General features: G+C 44.1%; 1 protein-coding gene across 2 annotated transcripts in view; it reads right to left on the bottom strand.

Annotated features, from left to right (window-relative positions):
* AGBL1 (AGBL carboxypeptidase 1) overlaps positions 1–19,765 on the bottom strand; it is a 407,461-nt gene that overhangs the window by 242,522 nt on the left and 145,174 nt on the right. For both annotated transcript variants that reach the window (XM_080980323.1, XM_080980324.1), the window contains exon 18: positions 8,032–8,212. In XM_080980323.1, coding sequence (XP_080836449.1) covers positions 8,032–8,212 — 181 coding nt within the window. The remainder of the gene's footprint in view (positions 1–8,031; positions 8,213–19,765) is intronic.

Raw genomic sequence — 19,765 nt, 5'->3', positions numbered from 1 at the left:
GTTACTTTTACACTGCACAAGGCCGTGATGTTATATTATATGAAGTTTTATTTAGATACCACTTTTTTGGCCCAGAGGCCCCAAAGCGGCGAACAATATATTGCTGCATACAATGAAAGTGCAATGCATCAAAACGATAGCAAACAGCAAAATGGGCAGATATCTGCCAATCACATTTGGGAGCTGCCTTCATGCTCTCACTGCAGTTGCAGCTATCTAGCATTCCTACTTCCTATCTTCCAGTCTCCCTGCTTTCCTGTAGTGTCAATATATCCACAAGTGTTTGGGTTGGGAAAGGGAACAGAAATGGGGGCAGCTGGGAAAGACGAAGAGGATCTGCAGGAATCTTTCACTTTGATTCCATGTATTCCTCTGTCACCTCCAAGTCTGATCAATGATTCTGCAGCTCTGAATCATTTTTAATTTAATACTTCTGGGAAGAGGGTTAAAAAAAAAATTCAATCAAACATGGGCACAGTTGGCGAGCAGTGGGAATTAGCATTTGGCAGCGTTCATTATTGCTGTTTATGATGAAATAAATTAGGAGGGTTGTTGTTTTTTTACTGATGCAATTAATAACCCTAAATTTAGGTATCATAAATAACAATATTTATCTGGACCTGCAGTGTCTGGGAAAGACTAGCCAAGAGCTCAGAATGCCAGCAGTTTAGGATTGGATCTTGCACAAGTGATGTGGCCCAGGCATTTCTTGGCATGACATTAAGAGAGTGTGCCAGTAAAAAAAAGTGAGCAGCTGAGAATAGGGATGTTGGAGAATTCCAATGAAAACAGAAACGGGAGCGGAAATTGCTGATGTTCACTTATTCATCCCATGTCTGGAAAGGAAATCAATCCAGAGAATAGGATTGATATTCGCTGCTGCTGTTGCCTTCAGTCTGCAAACGATACGTACTTGAATACTCCTCCCCACCACACCCCATTTGCATTGTGTTTCCTTTGCACTGAAATGAACGAGGTGGAATAATGTAAGGACAACATAAGGTAAAGGTAAAGGGACCCCTGACCATTAGGTCCAGTCGTGACCGACTGGGGTTGTGGCGCTCATCTCGCTTTATTGGCTGAGGGAGCCAGTGTACAGCTTCCGGGTCATGTGGCCAGCATGACTAAGCCGCTTCTGGCGAACCAGAGCAGCGCACGGAAACGCCATTTACCTTCCCGCCAGAGCAGTACCTATTTATCTACTTGCATTTTGACGTGCTTTCGAACTGCTAGGTTGGCAGGAGCAGGGATCGAGCAACGGGAGCTCACCCCATCATGGGGATTCGAACCGCCAACCTTCTGATTGGCAAGTCCTAGGCTTACATAATTAATTAGGTAAATTATATAAATTACATGATTTCACCACAGCAAATAGCGAGACAAATAACACGGTTTTCTGTGGAAACTGAACTGCAGGGGAACGGAAACGGCACTACAGTGGTACCTTGGATCCCAAACGCCTTGCGAGTCAAACGTTTTGGCTCCCGAACGCCATAAACCTGGACAGATGTGAGTGTTCCAGTTTGCAAATATTCGTTGGAAGCTGAACGTTCAACAGGGCCTCCATGGTTTCCAGCTGGCCGCAGGAGCTTCCTGCAGTCAATTGGAAGCTGCAGCCTTGGTTTCTGGACGTTTTGTAAGTCAAACAGACTTCTGGAATGGATTCCGTTCGACTTCCAAGGTACAACTGGACATGCAATGAATACAGTGGAGGATGGAAAATGGCGCCTCCTTGCATCCCTAGCTGAGAAGGTGCTGCAACTCTATTTCTGCTGACCATGGGTACATGTGTCAGCTGAATTGAATGTGCGAGAGGACTGAAGCAGCCCCCTGCTGATGGCGGCTGTGGGAGGAGACCATGCTGCCACCATCTTTGGCTCCCCCCTGGCTCCTCCCAACATCCGGATGTTGCGCATGCGATGTCAGGATGTCGCACGCATGTGACATCATAGGAGACATTCCCCCTTCCCCATCGCCCTCGCAAGCTGCACCTCTGCCATCACAACTCTGTAATTTAACTCTACATTGTGTGAATAAGTACTTTCTTGTTCTTGAATCATTTTTCATCTTCAATGGATGTCCCAGATTTCTAAGTGTTCTAGTTGTAGGGCTATGGGAAATAGAGAAAAGCTTTCCGCTATCCGCTATCTCCACACTATGCTTCAAAGAGGAGCAATGCGCTATCCCTCCATTTTATTTTTCAAGAAGGCTCTCTTATCCTTGAGTCAAACCATTGTTTCATATAGCTCCAGACTGCAGATGGGGAAGAAATGTGTTCGGTTCCCATTTTAATAAGAACCTCCCTAATTTGCACTTCCCAAAGAGAACGCAGCCATCCTTTGAAATGTGCACTTCTCTGAATGTTTGTGATGCTGTTGCAATACAAAGAAGCATATATTTGGGGAAAGTGCACACGCAGATTGATATAGTGGCGAAAGTAATGTACAAAAATGCACTGTATCAGAGGAAGTGCCTTGCAAAATAATATCAATATTAGGCAAAATTGCAAGCAAGCTGGGATTTCATTCTTACCATGTGGTGAAGAAGTCCTTATTACAAGCCAATAGAAAGATTGCTTCATTAGCAAGGGGTTACAGTATAGCCCTAGCTCAGTATACTGGTGTACAATAGGTACAAACTAGGTAACACCCTTCCTGGAGACAACAGCCTAGAGGTGTCAAACTTTGTCACTTCCCCCACCTCCTTGCACATTGGCATAGCACATGACTGAGAAACTTATCTGCAAGAAACATAGTTCAGTTTTTTGCCCGGCAGATGCAATCATCCCTGTGTATTGTACACTTATTGTTACCTTCCCTTGGTTTAATTGCACCTTTCTTTTTCAGCCAGTGCAATGCAGATTCAAATCCCTGTTATACAGAGCATATTCAACAGACTTAAGTGCAGAACAGCTTGTCCTTGGGACTCAGCTATACAGCTGCAAATAAAACATGTTAAGTGTGTTTTAAGTGCAATATACAACGTGACACTAGATGGTGATGGTGAGTCTTATGCAAAATTAGATGTACAGTCATACCTTGGAAGTCAAATGGAATCAAATGGAATCCGTTCTGGAAGTCCGTTCGAATTCCAAAATGTTTGGAAACCAAAGCACAGCTTCTGGTTGGCTGCAGGAAGTCCTCCGTGGAAGCTCCGTTGGACGTTTGGGTTCCAAAGAACGTTTGCAAACCAGAACACATGCTTCCGGGTTTGCAGCGTTCGGGAGCCAAAACGTCCAAGTACCAAGGCATTCGGGATCCAAGGTACGACTGTACAGTGGTACCTCGGGTTACATACTCTTCGGGTTACACACGCTTCAGGTTACAGACTCCACTAACCCAGAAATAATACCTCAGGTTAAGAAATTTGCTTTAGGATTAGAACAGAAATTGCGCAGTGGTGGCGGCACGGCAGCAGTGGGAGGCCCCATTAGCTAAAGTGGTGCTTCAGGTTAAGAACAGTTTCAGGTTAAGAACAGACCTCCAGAACGAATTAAGTACTTAACCTGAGGTACCACTGTATTTTTAAAAAATGCTTTTATAAAAAAGCATTTTCTGAGTGGTTTTTATATGTGTCTAGATTCCGCAGATACATCACCTTGCCAAAAAAGGTCCATATAGTTAAAGCTATGGTTTCCCCAGTAGTGATGTATAGAAGTGAGAGCTGGACCATAAAGAAGGCTGATCGCTGAAGAATTGATGCTTTTGAATTATGGTGCTGCAGGAGACTCTTGAGAGTCCCATGGACTGCAAGAAGATCAAATGTATCCATTCTTAAGGAAATCAGCCCTGAGTGCTCACTGGAAGGACAGATCCTGAAGCTGAGACTCCAATATTTTGGCCACCTCATGAGAAGAGAAGACTCCCTGGAAAAGACCCTGATGTTGGGGAAGATGGAGGGCCCAAGGAGAAGGGGACGGCAGAGGACGAGATGGTTGGACAGTGTTCTCGAAGCTACCAGCATGAGTTTGACTAAACCGCGGGAGGCAGTGGAAGACAGGAGTGCCTGGCATGCTCTGGTCCATGGGGTCACGAAGAGTCGGACACGACTAAATGACTAAACAACAACAACAACAAAGATTCCATCCAAGTCACGTACCACTTTGTTTGTGAGAGTAGGTATGTAACATTCTCAAACCTGCTGCCTATCTGGGACACTTAACCACAACAGAAAACATGAAGCTGTTCTAATCAGAAGTGGGACACAGCATGGATATATTTGTTTCATTGCTTCCAGGGAGAACCAGCAGGGTAGGGGGATGTTCCCCACTTGAGCTATATGCTGCACTAGTGTAATTACATCACCACCATCATGTTTGCCGTAGAAGTACATTTGCTTATAGCTTTCAGATCACATTAGCAAAAGCAGGCACCCAGGCCTGGTTTGTCTCGGGACTTCTTAAGCCTCCTGGAGAATGATCAGGGAAGGTCCTGTTGGGATGAGAGCTCTCCTCAACTGGGCAGGGTGTACACTGATGTGGCAGCCGATGTCTAGGCTGCTGGCAGGAACCCTTTCTAAATGCCACATATTGGTGCCTTATCTCTCTGACTGAGCAGGAAGGCTTTGGCACTTGCAGAACGAGCCACTTCAAAGCAATGCGGGGAGGGGGGAATCCCTCTCTAAATCAAGAAAGATGCTGAGATAAGTAGACGGAAGCAGCATCAATAGCACAACTAAAGGGAAGGGGGGAAGAGATTTATAGGGGCATCTGCGTGCGAGATGCAAAATCACTCTGCTCGTTAAAAAGTCAGATCCGAATGGGGATACTCAGAATAATCATCTTGTTCAGAATTGTCCTGGCTGGCTTCTTTATGAGCTTTCAAAGGAAAGGAGAAAATATTAATTTATACCAGCACTTTAAAGACAGTGAGTTGGAGAAAGTAGGCAGCATGATTGGAAGGGCTCTGGAACACAGGGAGGAAAGGTGAACTGAAACTGCTTGGCTTGTCACCGATGTTTTCAGGAGGTGCGGTGGGGAAAAAGCTTCCCTCTCTCTTCAGAGGCTTTTCAGCACCTCTTTCAAAAGGTTGACTTATTGATTTATGCTGCCTTCATATCACGCCGTTTTCAGTAATGCCACTGCATAGCCAAACCTGATTGGCTGTGTGGCATTGTAACATCATCTTTTCATCATTTGACTCCTGGTCCTGGTGCGGTCCCTTCTCAGCTCATCCAGAAAGCAGCAGCAGCAACCAGAGGGAACATTCTGGTAATATTCAGATCAGATGTCTTTGGCATGAAATCATCAGCTCACCACAACACCTCACCTAGAAGGGGTGATGCAATATTCCTCAAAGGATAAGCCATCTGCCTTATTCTGATGTACTGCCCACATCATCTCCTTCTGCCCCTGCTCCTCATTGCCCAGCTGCGGGATAAGCAGCCTGATGCTTATGTCTAATTAATGCATGAAGGAAGGAAGCTGTCCTGCCAGGCTTAGCTCACCTTCAGAGGGACTAGGTCAGTGATGGCCAAACTTGGCCCTCCAGCTTCTTTGGAGACTACAATTCCCATCATCCCTGACTACTGGTCCTGTTAGCTAGGGAAGATGGGAGTTGTAGTCCCAAAACAGCTGGAGGGCCAAGTTTGGCCATCACTGGACTAGGTAAACAAGACTTTGTTCCCCTCAATCTACCAGTGTGTGAGGAAATCTGTGCTAATTGCAGCAGCTAAGACCACATGGCTTTCACAAGCCAATCTTGTGTTCCTGTACCAATAATTTAGAAACTTTACCACTGTAATTAAGTCAAGCTTTACTGCCTGTGCAAATTTTCTGAATGCTGTATGGAAAAGCACATGAAACAGACATTTGCAGAGTTTGTAAGTAAACCATTTTTATCTTACCAAGCGTGTGGTCTTTTTTCTACGCTGGAGGAAGACGGAAACCTTAGAAGGAACTCACAAGGGCATATTTCAAAGGTCTAACAGCTTAGATTTCCCTGCTTTACTTTGCTACATGTTTTGTGATTTTAAATCTCTCTCACCAAAGAGTACTTGCTTCAAACCTGGATCTTGGCATCCAGGAATTCTCCTTTTATACCTATTTTTCCTTGCCACCAACACCAACCACATGTTCTATGAGTGTTTAACACACTCAAATCATTCTGGACAAATCCCAGATCAGCTTTCAGTTTGGGATCCAGACTGAAAATACACAGCTAAGGAGACAAAAACGAGAACACAGCAGCCTAATGGGGACTGAGTATGCCCAGTGCATATAGAATACAAAATGACTGGCGGGTGGGGGGGGGAGGCTGGGAGACCAGAGGAGGAAATGGAATAGAGCATCCTGGAAAAGGGCATGGCTGGCTGACAGGAACCTGAAACAGGAGGATTCCATATTGCCACATTTTGCAGCAACTCTCACTTGTGATATATAGTCATAGAAATGCAGGGAACACTTTTGCTCCTCAAGGAACGCCCTTCTTTCCAAGAGTCAACTGGAAATTGCAAGAAAGGTCAGGTGTTCCCCCAGGCCTGTGTCTAGTGGAGATTTTAATTATGTGCAGTGATAATGGAAAGCTGGGAAAGCAAAAGGCGTTTGTCTGGCCCTCGACTTCTCAGGGGCCGTGAGGTATGTGTGTGTGTGTGAGAGAGAGAAAGATTTGAAAACCAGCTCAGGGCAATATCCCATTATTTCATTCAATAGGATCCTGAGCTACTTTCCCTTTCAGCTGTTGTATCAGTGCCACAGCGTGAAAGGTGTGAAGAAGTGAAGCATTCTGAAAAATATGGAGAGACCCAAAAAATCAAAGCTTCCAATAAGCCCCTCTAAGGTAAACCTTTGCCCCTCCTTTCTATTTCAAAGGGAACTCACTTTAAAAACTCGATAAAGTACAGCTAAAAAGATTATTCTCTCTCTCTTTTTCCTTTACGTTTTGTTTTTTCTTAAGCTGCCAATTTGGTCCCAGCAAGATTCAGACCACCATGACACAAAAAGAAACCACTGAGTTTCTCAGGCACGGTTCCTGGGCACAAGGATTGGGGCACTACAAACAATTCTATACTTCCATCTGTGAAATACTGGAGGCCATGCAACTCAGAGCAGACCCATTGAAATTAACGGACCTTGTCAATTCATTCCTATGGTTCTACTCAGAGCAAAACTTAGCTGGTTCCAAACTTATTCATCCTTACTAAGCAGTAGACACTCACTGTGTTTAATGAGGATTTTTCTCTGAAGTAATTGTCCATAGAATTGTGGCCTTAAGTCAACTTAACATTCAGTCTGATTGAATAACTCATTAACAGCTGGTGGGGTGGTGGTATTTTATTGGTTTTTTAAAAAAATGTGGATTTTTTTAAAGAAAAAAACCTGATGATCAATCAAGTTTCCTTCCCTTGAAAGGTTCTCCAGCACTGATGTCATTGATGTAAATGATCAGCCTCTCATGACTCAAGCAATGTGTTTTAAGATAATTTCCCAAGCAACAAATGAGTTCCCCCCCCCCCTTGTTAATCAGTCAAGAGAAACTGTTGTCTTCATTAAATACACTCACTATGTCACTTCCACTGAACTACTGTAAAATTTATGTTAATTGGCTAAATAAGTGATTAATTGGTTAAAAGGTAGACAGTTAATTTACCCAGAAAATGCATTATTCGGTGAACAGCCTAATCAAATACAAACTTGGGAGAACCATCATATTGATAAATACATTCTATATTTAGGGAAGAGCAAGAGGAGTCACCAGCTCCAAGTCGCAACTGGACAAGGTCCCAAAGTTGTGTACCATTGACAGTGGTTTGAATAATGTTGAAATATATAATATTTTAAATAAATAAAAAATTATGTTAAAATAGGAATCATATAGGGTTTGAATATGGGAGCTGAAAAGCTAAGAGGCTTAGAAAGGGCAGCCAACCAGGCAGCACCATATACCACTACAACTCCTCATTAATGTATCTCATACTAATAAGGAATGTCCCTTCTTGCTGAACGCAGTAGCTCGAACTCACAACTCCATAGGCCTTTTAACATGGCCAGCTTAATTGCTTGCTAGTAACTGCAATCCAAGCGATATAACTCACTTGCCATTGATGACTCCATCTGGATTCAGCATGGGGATGACCTTGAAGATGAAGCATTGCCTCAGGAGATCTGCAATGGGGTCACTGCTGAGCAGGAACTCAAGTGTCCCCTTCATAACCCAGCTGGCATTGCTCTCACCAGGATGGACCCTTGCCATGAGCACCACATAAGGACGGTCACCTAGAAAACACAATGGGAGGGGTATTCTTTTAAAAAAAAATGCTTTTTCCTGTCCTTCGCCCTCTCAACTATTACTACTACTACTACCATACAGTTGTACTTTGGATCCCAAACACCCTGGCTCCTGAACAAATCAGCTTCCGAACAATCGAAACCCAGAAGTGAGTGTTCCGGTTTGTGAACGTTCTTTGGAACTCAAACATCCAATGGGGCTTCCATGGCTTCCGATTGGCTGCGGGAGCTTCCTGTAGCCAATCAGGAGCCACACTTTGATTTCCGAACGTTTTGGAAGTCAAATGGACTTCCAGAATATGGATTCTGTTCGACTTCCAAGGTACGACTGTATATCTGTCCCAGTAACCTCATGGGAGCTTTATATTCTAAAATGGCACTAAATGCACCATGAGTCTTTCCCATGAGACCTGCCTTCTGGGTGGAAAAAGAACAGTGCTTTCTGTTTTGGAGCACCAGTGGTCCACTGGCTTCATTCATGTGGTCCACAGCATGTCTATGGAATTCAAATTGAAATGCCATAGAATAAAATACAAGAGATAAAAGAAGCAATACAAATACTACTAAAAACCATACAGCATCTTGCACAGAACACAGGCAGAAAAATTGTTAACTGGTCTGCCAAAACACTCAGCAATTTTCAAGTGGTTGGAGGGAGGAAATGGAGGAACCAGTGGCTTTGACACCCAGAGCTGCTTTCTCCATTACTCTGTCAGGTTAAACAAACATGTAGCAAAAACACATATGCCTGTAGTGGTCATCATTTCTGACAGCCACTACAGACAGATGATGGCAGAGAATCAAGGCCTTCCAACCAATTTTGGCTTTACATCACATTTGACAACATACCAGCTGTATTCTTTATTCTCTCTCTATTCTAGCCTGCAGCTGAGAAAGGGGGGAAAGTACCATCCACCAGAAAAAGGGAGAAAAATAGGCCATGCTGTGGATTTGGGTCTCGCATGTATTAGTACATATGCAGTAGAATGATGTGGTCATGTTCTGGGATTGTAGAATGGATTCTACCAGTCGGAGACTATAGCATGGGGAGTAGCATTTCCAAACCCACAAAAAAACCTGCAAGGAAAGAAAAATACACATGCATGTGCTGCTGTGGGGATCTTTGGCTCTCCAGATGTTGTTGGATTCCAACTCCCACCATCCCTGACCATGCTGGTTGGGGCTGGTGGGAGTTGTAGTCCAATAACATCTGGTGGGTCATAGATTCCTCACCCCTGAACTAGTGCAGCCAGGGGAAATGTACCGTGTGTGTGTGTGTGTGTGAGAGAGAGAGAGAGAGAGAGAGAGAGAGAGAGAGTTCATAAAATTTATACACCAGTTCATTATAGTATACAAAAAAAAATCAAGAAAATCAGGGAAAATTTTCAACCCTACTTTAAAACATACAAAGGTTAAAATATTTTAAAAGATTAAAGTCAGCTTAACTTTTTTAAATTATATATCCACCTTTCAATAAAAGCAATTTTCAAAGCAGATTAAATTATAATACAAATAATTGAAAGAAATCGCAGGTTTAAAAATTTATAATATTTTTTTTTAAAGAAACTTGATGAACAGAAGTGAAAACAGTAAAATCAGCAGCAATCAAACCAAACAACCCCTGCGATTCCAGTTTTCTGCTTGAGGTGAGGTCAGCTGGCTTCTTTGATCTAGGCGAGCATGCAAAAATGTTGCTAATCCAACTCAAGTTTGAAGTGGTACACTACCTTATTCCTTCCATTGCTTACTTAGATCCAGCCTTCTGTATTATCTCTAACAAGGAAAAGCTACTAAGTAATGGGGGCTTTCAGCTTGATGAGAGTGGGGGCAAAGCACAACCTAGAAGAGGGCTCTCCAAGTACAGCCCCTTGTACTGGCTATCAGAGTCAGAGGCCACTACAGGAGCAGTGAGACTTCAGCACATGTGGCCCCTTACAAAGAAATTAATGTGTGTGCTGGCCCATATCCGCTGTCTCAATTTAAACACCATTACTCACAGCTGCAAACACAATTCCAGGCACTCGCTTGTTCGAGTAATGAACAGCCACTTCTGATTCCGAGTCCCTTTCAAAGTTTGCCAGTAAAAGTGGAAGGAGAATGAAATATCTTCTTTCTGAGAATGATGAGCGTTGACAATCTTGATCCCTAGCTGGCAATCCATCTGACAATTATATGATTTGGTGTGACACTCAATGAGAGATCGTTCCCCCCCCCCTTTTTTATTTTTGCGTGGGGAAACAACAATTGATGGCACCACGCTGGTTCTGAGACTGTTTTGTCATGTTCAACCAGATCACTTCAGAAAAATGTAAAGCTACATTCAGTTGCTTCGTGGGGTTTGGATTCGGAAGAGGCCCCAAGGGAAGGACGAAGTAGGAACGACACTTCTCTCTTTTAAGAAGAGTCGAAAGCAAGAGCGCTGTTGCAAAAGCTGCCTTTATGTCACGCCGTGGTGCTACTGTGTATCTCACTGTCATCCATGGATTGTGGAATCATCTCACGCAAGGGTGGAGAATCAGTTTTCAGCTCAAGGGTCACATTCCCTTCCTAGGACCACATGGCAGGGCCAGAGGCAAAATAGTTTATAACGGTGCAGGACGATTGCAGAACAAATGAATCCAGCATAAAGGAGATGGAAGCATGCCCAAGGGGTCTTGATATGAACCATGCACCTCTCTTCATCTGTCAAAGCCCGGAGAGTTTGCACTCACTGGGTGTTTCTGCATGAGTTGCTAGTTGTTGCTTAGTCGTTTAGTCATGTCCGCCTCTTTGTGACCCCATGGCACAGAGCATGCCAGGCACTCCTGTCTTCCACTGCCTCCCGCAGCTCAGTCAAACTCATGTTAGTAGCTTCAAGAACACTGTCCAACCATCTCATCCTCTGCCGTCCCCTTCTCCTTGTGCCTTTCCCAACATCAGGGTCTTTTCCAGGGAGTCTCCTCTTCTCATGAGGTGGCCAAAGTATTGGAGCCTCAGCTTCAGGATCTGTCCTTCCAGTGAGCACTCAGGGCTGATTTCCTTCAGAATGGATAGGTTTGATCTTCTTGCAGTCCATGGGACTCTCAGGAGTCTCCTCCAGCACCATAATTCAAAAGCATCAATTCTTCGGCAATCAGCCTTCTTTATGGTCCAGCTCTCACTTCCATACATCACTACTGGGAAAACCATAGCTTTAACTATACGGACCTTTGTTGGCAAGGTGATGTCTCTGCTTTTTAAGGTGCTGTCTAGGTTTGTCATTGCTTTTGTTATTGAGTTGCTGGATTCGCCCCCTATTTGGAAGGCCTTTCCCAATGGGGTTGCTCAGCAGCATTTAACAACATATGATTGATCAGCTACCTTTGGCTAGATGTTCCACAGGCCTGACCTGTCTATTCCAGATGCCAATTTGCCATGCTGGTTGGTGATAATGGGAGCTGCAGTTCAACAGCTGGAGGACATTGTGTTACATCTCTCCTCCTCCCTGACTACTGACCTTTCTGGCCAGGGCTGATGGGAGTTGTAGTTCAACAAAATCTGGAGGGTACCATATTGGCTAACCCCAGTCTCCTATATAGTCTGTGTTATGCTTGAAGCAACAGACAGTACAAATGCCTGCTCCTGAATCATATGCATCGTATTTCTTATTTCCCAGCTATTTCATTGGCTGCCCCCTCCCTCTCTCATCTTCTCCCCCTCACCATGATTTAGAACTGCTCTCTGGTCTCATTGCTGAATGAAACTTATGGGATTCTGCATTTGTGGCTTGGAATTGGACTCCTGAGGGCCCCTAATGGACAACAGCTGTAAATAGCACTGAGCCAAATACAACATGCTGCCTTAAAAAATAAAATAAAATTGATGACTGAAGCCTTAACAATCCTTATCTGTTCTCAGAGGGGTGGGGAGGGAGGGGAGCAAAGCATGTTAATTGAGATGCCTTATTCCTGCTTGTAGATGCCTTCTTCTTTTTGATCAGAGGTAGGGATGGAAGGGTCTGTCAATTTCAGTGCTCTTTGTTTCTCATTTTTCCTACCTTAAATTCAGTTCCCCACAATTCTGCAGCAATCTGTGATTCCTTTTTGTTAAAAAAAAAACCCTCATGAAAATTTTCCAGCATTTTATCATGAATTTCTCCCAATAAACCCAATTTTTGTATGCAAGCAATTTTCCCCAATATAAATAATTTCTATGTACATGTATTTTTATGCACACTTTTAACTATTGTATGCATTTTTGTAAATATTTGTTAGAGATCTGCATCGCAAAATTCAGATAAATGCAAATTTCTAAGGATGGCTGGGTTTTATTTCACGTGTTGTTTCAGAAGGTGTGAACAGAGTAAGTTTGCATTAAAATGCAAACTGAAATGAATGTCTCTCCTATCACTGCCACCCCATTTCATTCTCACTAGCACATTAGTCTGTTCCATCTTGTTCCACCCCCTTGCATGCCATTCCATCCTATTATATGCTTTTCATACGAACTTTTTAATGTAACAAACATGCTTCTCAATGTGTTAATCAGCAAGACACACATGCTGTTGCAAACATATTTTAAATAAAATATGCATTTTTTTCAAGTGAATTTTTGTACACTAAAACTGTATTGAACAATCCAGAGAGGTGTGTTGTCAGATTAAGGAGTTGCAAGCAAGTCTGGAAGAGTCAGATTGGGTTAGTGGTCCACTGCACATAGCATACAAAACAAATTTCTCTCCTATCCCTAAGTAATTCTTTGGTGAGCATGCTGGTGAGCTCCCCCTGGGATGGGGGAAAGGATCAGAATGGTGAAAACACACTCATCTCTTCTGTACTGTAATCAAAGAATTGTAGAGTTGGAAGAGACTACCAGAGTCATCTAGTCCAACCCTCTGCAATGCAGGAATCTTTTGCCCAATGTGGGGCTCAAATCCACAACCCAGAGTTTAAGAGTCTCATGCTCTCCTGACTGAGCTATCCCAGCAAACATATGATGCCTGAACTAGCCATTCAAATGGTATTACTGATTCATCATGACCTCAAATAATGAGACAACCCAAGTCAGAATTGCCTCTGCAGTACCCTAATTCATAGCTGCCTAAACAATGCAAATGTCTTCCCAAGGCATATTGCATGGAACTTGTACAAGGTCTCTTAATGGGCCGAGGTCCTTCAAGGCTGTGTTCGAAGGCCAGCTCTTTCAAAGCATTGGGTGACCATTTTGAGAAGAGTCCTTATTGGATTCTGGGGAAGCTGCCAGCCAGCTCAGGTTAGCTATTTATCTCTGCAGAAACCTCATGTGGCACATAACCTTCTCTGGGAATGTAAATAATAAAAAGGGGGAAAGCGCAGGAACCTTTTTCCGCTACATAAAGTCTCATCCAACATATCACATCTTGTTACACTGCATTACGTTCTGACATGCCCAGAATATAATGCCGAACTGCTGGCAGACGTCAGCCAGGAAGAGGTGAATGAGGGTTGGTGTCATGGTTTGTATGTGTTTACTGCAAACTGGAGTAGAAACAGAAAAGAAATGTTCACAGTTTTAAGAGACAAAAAGTATCAACAGGTGCAGAATTTTTAACACTGCAAACAAGCTGCAGGCTGCTATTTGCCTGGAAAAGTGGAGGTTTGGAGGAAATGCCTCGAAAATCGCAAGGGAGGGTGTTCTGGCAAATCTCCTAATGTCTATCCTAGCTGATTGAGAGAGACAGTGCAGATTAGTAGGGATGGATGAATCTGTCATTTTTGTTTTTCTTGGTTTCTCATTTTTCCAGCAGTAAGTTCCATTCCCCCTATTTCCGCATCAATGTGCAATGCTTTCTTTTCAGGAAGGCACATTCCATGTGCATTTCCCCAGAATTATGCATTTTCATATGACAATGCTGCCCAATGTAAGCATTTCTGCACCCAATCTTTCCTAATAAGATATAGCTTTGCATATTATTTTTCACAAATATATGCCGTTTTGTGCAATCTCTTCGGTTGGCAATCTGCATAACAAAATTTAGAGCTTCACGATTTTGAAAGGTAGCTGCGTTTTGGTTCACTTGCTAGTTTAGCAAATGCAAAATTGGTAAGTCTACAGGAAAATGTGAACTGAACAAATTTGTTCCCCTTCGTTACCTGGGAATGGGGATTCTATGAGCCAATTCTTACAGACGTAGGCAGGTATTATTATACTTACATATTTCTCAGACTACAACTTCCATCATCCCCGAACGCCAGCCACAACAGCTGGTGATGATGGGACTTGCAGTCTTCAAGTCATGTGGCCTGTGGTTTTCCAGGGTTTCAGACAGGCGGGCTCTCCCATCACCACCAACCCAATCTTTTTTTGCGTGTGTGAGAGATTGACGCTGGGACCTTCTTAATGGAAGGGAAAGCATGCACTCTACCACTGAGCTGTGCTCCATCTCCTGATATTCTATTTTTTTTTATATAAGATATTTATTAAGATTTTCAATATATTACAAAATAAAAATAAAAAAAGAAGAAAATACAAAATAAAAATGGTTAAAAACAACTCAATCTTTCCATTACTTATTTTTCATTAGCTTGTTTCCCGGACCTCCTCACGCCTCCCTTTTTTGTATTCCAGTTCGGTTTGTTGGTTCAGCAAATCCTTACCCTCTTTGTTTATCCTAGTCTTTAATCTTAAAATATTGTAAGGTTAAATTTTTACCTATTAATAATCCATTTTTCATATTCCCTTATAGTATTACAGCTGAAAACCACTTAATTTCTATCCAACATCATTCTAACATTCATTAATTTTACAATATTTCTGTAGATAGTCTTTAAATTTCTTCCAGTCTTCTTCCACCGACTCTTCTCCCTGGTCTCGGATTCTGCCAGTCATTTCTGCCAGTTCCATATAGTCCATCAGCTTCATCTGCCATTCTTCCAGAGTGGGTAGGTCTTGTGTCTTCCAATACTTTGCAATGAGTATTCTTGCTGCTGTTGTTGCATACATAAAAAAAGTTCTATCCTTCTTTGTCACCAACTGGCTGACTATGCCCAGGAGAAAGGCCTCTGGTTTCTTCAAGAAGGTATATTTAAATACCTTTTTCAATTCATTATAGATCATCTCCCAGAAAGCCTTAATCCTTGGGCATGTCCACCAAAGGTGAAAGAATGTACCTTCAGTTTCTTTACATTTCCAACATTTATTATCGGGCAAATGATAGATTTTTGCAAGCTTGACTGGGGTCATGTACCACCTGTATATCATTTTCATAATATTCTCTCTTAAGGCATTGCATGCCGTAAACTTCATACCTGTGGTCCATAACTGTTCCCAGTCAGCCATCATTATGTTATGTCCAACATCTTGTGCCCATTTAATCATAACAGATTTCACCGTTTCATCCCATCTCCTGATATTCTACACCAGGAGTAGAGAACCTCAGGTCCATACGCATATGCATCCCTCCTTGCCTCCTTATGTGGCTCTTTGAATTCTCTCAAGGCCACAACCCTCCCAGCCACAACCCTCATTGGCTCTACTTTGCACCCTCCTTTTCAACCACCTTTTCTTTCTTCCTTCCTTCCTTTGTCCCTCCTTCCTAACTGCTTCCAAACGCCCTGTGCACAGAAACAGTTTCTGGATAAAGGCAACGAGGGTCCTGACAGTCTGCAATGATTCTTTTGGATTTTGCAACTATATATTATACATGCAGGCATTGTTATTGTTGCACACGGCAAAAGGGAACATTACGAACGTTAAATTGCTTTGCCCATGAACTGCCTTGCTCAGTACTTTCATATCCTGGTGGGGTTGTTTCATGAGCCGCGTTGCCTGGCAACCTCCTTTGTGTGCCTGTGTGTGTGGCAGTGTTATTGGAATGCACTCACCTTTTAAATGAGAGATTCTTGGAAGGGATTGGGCCATAAAGAGAAAAGACCCAGACACAGACATGTGATGCCCAGGCCACAATCCATTTCATGTCTTAGAGAGGTTTGCTAGATGTGCTTTGAGAACTAAGTGTGGCATGATGGACAGGAACACAGAAAGCTGCCTTATACCATGTCAGACTGCTGGTCCATCTAGTTCAGGCATCCCCAAACTCAGCCCTCCAGATGTTTTGGGACTACAGTTCCCATCACCCCTGACCACTGGTCCTGTTAGCTAGGGATGGTGGGAGTTGTAGTCCCAAAACAACTGGAGGGCTGAGTTTGGGGGTGCCTGATCTAGCTGACGGACAGGGAATCTTGGTCCACTAGAGGGTGCAGTTTGTTCCAGGAGCCAAACCGCACCTACCTGTGAAGCAGCTGATGGAACAGGGTGATGTCAGCTGATGGGCAAGGGGTGGGATTCCATTCTGCATTCACAGTGCACACAGAACTAGGGTACGCAGCTAAAGCAGTATATTTAATCTCCCATTCATTTTGGCTGGAGAACCACATTGCAAAATGCAGAGAAGTGCAAATTTCAAATGATGGCTGTGCTTTGGTTCATGCACAGTTTCGGGATATGTGAATCAAGTACTGGATTATGGAAACTGGATCAAAGTTCTCATGATGGGATAATGATCATTGGGGCATGTTTCAGTTGTCGTCTGCTTGCCTGTTTTGTGTGTTTCTTTCTGGACTTTTCTTACCTGTACCGAACCCTTAGAAAGGGATGGATTCAGGAAGGTAAGCAAAGTTGTGTTTGGTAAGCCCAGGAATAGCTGGCCCACCTGGTGGACAATAGCCACAGCAAAAGCCTCCTGGCGGCAGCAGAGAAGGACTCGTGTATGAGAACACCATATTGGCTCTGGCAGTGCATCTGTGCAGTCCCAAACTTCCCACTGCCTCATCATCCCCTTCATTAAAAAAAGAAAGAAAAAAGGAAGGGGTGGGTTCCAACCGACCCACCCCTCATGAAGGAGGCTATGAATAGCCACTATCCACAAAGGCTATACTCTACTACTGGAGGCAGAATGCCCCTGTATACCAGTTGCTGGGAACCACATGTTGGGAGAGTGCTGTTGCCCTCAAATCCTTCATGTGAGCTTCCCAGAGACATCTAGTTGGCCACTGGGAGAAGAGGATGCTGGAATACATGAGCCTTCAGACTATCCAGCAGGGCTTTTCTTATGAAGCAGCATGGCAAGGGCTGATTTAACGCATAGGAAACTGCATTCTTCCATAGTTAAACTTCTGCAACATTTAACAATTCATGGAGAATAAGTCTATCAATGGCTGCTAGCCATGAAGGCTATGTTCCACCTCCACTGTTGGAAGCAGTATATGCACTCAGGTCTTGCTCACGGGCTTCCCATTGGGGCATCTGGTTGACCATAATAATATAATAGTAATTTATTATTTATACCCCACCCATCTGGCTGGGTTTCCCCAGACCACTGTGAGAACAGGATGCTGGACTAGATGGGCAAAGGAAACTGCCTCAGGCTAAATCAGTCCAGCTACAGTGGTACCTCAGTTTATGAACTTAATCCGTTCCGGAAGTCCGTTCTTAAACCAAAACCGTTCTTAAACTGAGGCGCGCTTTCCCTAATGTGGCCTCCCACCGCGGGTGCCCTTCCACTGTTTGGATTCCATTCTTAGACTGAGGTAAAGTTCTCAAACTAAGACACTATTTCTGGTTTTCTGGAGTTTGTAAACTGAATTGTTCTTAAGCAGGACTGTTCTTAAACTGAGGTACCACTGTAGAAGAGAAGAAGAGGAGTTTGGATTTGATATCCCACTTTATCACTACCCGAAGGAGTCTCAAAGTGACTAACATTCTCCTTTCCCTTCCTCCCCCACAACAAACACTCTGTGAGGTGAGTGGGGCTGAGAGACTTCAGAGAAGTGTGACTAGCCCAAGGTCACCCAGCAGCTGCATGTGGAGGAGCGGGGAAGCGAACCCAGTTCACCAGATTACGAGTCCACCACTCTTAACCACTACACCACACTGGCTCTGTAGTTCAGAATTGCCTCCGATTACCAGTTGCTGGGGATCATAAACAGGAGAGCAGGCTTTTGAGCTTTTACCCTTCTTCTGGGGTTTCCAGAAGCATCTGGTTAACATCTGGGAGAACAGAATGCTGGTCTAGATGGGCCTAGATGGGTCTGATTTAGCAGGGCTCTTCCTACACTCTTAAATTGATCAACTATTGCAAGCAACCATCTTTCTGGAGTATCTCAGCCTGGATCTTGGTGTGGGAAAGCACCAGTAATTCAACTTCCAACATTGTTATGACTGAGAACAGAGGGTTGCCCGCAGTATCATTCCCTCATCCTCCCCTCCTTCCTTTCTTCCCTCCCTCCCTGTTTGCAACGCTGTTGTCATTTCCTAACGCTGATGTCACCCCAGTAAATGCAGGCGGTGTTAGATTGGAGTCGCGAGGGCAGGGATATCCATCATGAGCCGTTGCCATGATATCTACTTCAAAGCCTGAATTTGTTCTGAGGCAGGAGGCAATTTGGGATCCTCTTAAGTATTTTACGCTGATCACTGACCTCCCTGTGGCGTGTTTTGAAAATGGAGCCTAGCATGGGTGAATGGGAGAAATTGCTTTTGCAGAATTGAGGCAGGATGCCTAGGATATGAAAGGCAGGCGGAGAGGGGGATGGAGGAGCCCATTTCTTCAACTGAGCGTTACATGAGAGAGAACACAACTACCTGCTTTTGCATGGTCTGAGTGGTGTGCTGCAAGATGGGAAGGTGGCTCAATCCATGTTCCCAACTGCTCTCCTTCATTAGAGTAAGGGTCAAAAGACTCTTAAAGCACAAAGATAGCAGAGGGTGTGAATCTTTTCAGGAGGCCAGCTGCTCAGTAGAATGGAGAGGTTCAGGACAGTACTTTCTGCTGGGCCCCATCCTGTGTCTGCAAGTTCCCCTGGTGGACTTACCCAGTCATAGGCAGCAGCATCTCTCTGCTGAGTGCCAGGCAGGTGGGTCAGGTTTCCACCACCAATTTAATTTCCTACAATGCCACCAATATGGCATCAACTCCAGAGTAAAAAGGTAAAGGGACCCCTGACCATTAGGTCCAGTCGTGGCCGACTCTGGGGTTGCGGCACTCATCTCGCTTTATTGGCCAAGGGAGCCGGCGTACAGCTTCCGGGTCATGTGGCCAGCATGACTGAGCCGCTTCTGGCAAACCAGAGCAGTGCACGGAAATGCCGTTTACCTTCCTGCCGGAGTGGTACCTATTTATCTACTTGCACTTTGATGTCCTTTCGAACTGCTAGGTTGGCAGGAGCAGGGACCAAGCAACGGGAGCTCACCCCGTGGCGGGGAGTCGAACCTCTGACCTTCTGATCAGCAAGTCCTAGGCTCTATGGTTTAACCCACAGCGCCACCCGCGTCCCCTAAATCCAGAGTATTATGGGGCAATTAGATGGCAGCTCCTGGACACTTCCATCTGAGATCCCTCATGCATTGTGGATGTTTGTGGAATTTTTTTACTAAGGCCTTTAGAGAGTGCCATGCAATAGGCACACTGGCACCTGCAGGCACCACAATGGATGTTTCAGTGTCTGAGCAGTGGTATCACAATATACATATATGCATAGGAGCACCTAAGGGTCAAAGTGCATTTCTAGATTGAGGGTAAGCTTTGCCAGACATTACATTTTTGAA

This window comes from Podarcis pityusensis (genome assembly GCF_964106645.2).
Source record: "Podarcis pityusensis genome assembly, chromosome: 14".
Lineage (NCBI taxonomy): Eukaryota > Metazoa > Chordata > Lepidosauria > Squamata > Lacertidae > Podarcis > Podarcis pityusensis.
This window is presented reverse-complemented; position numbering and strand designations above follow the sequence as displayed.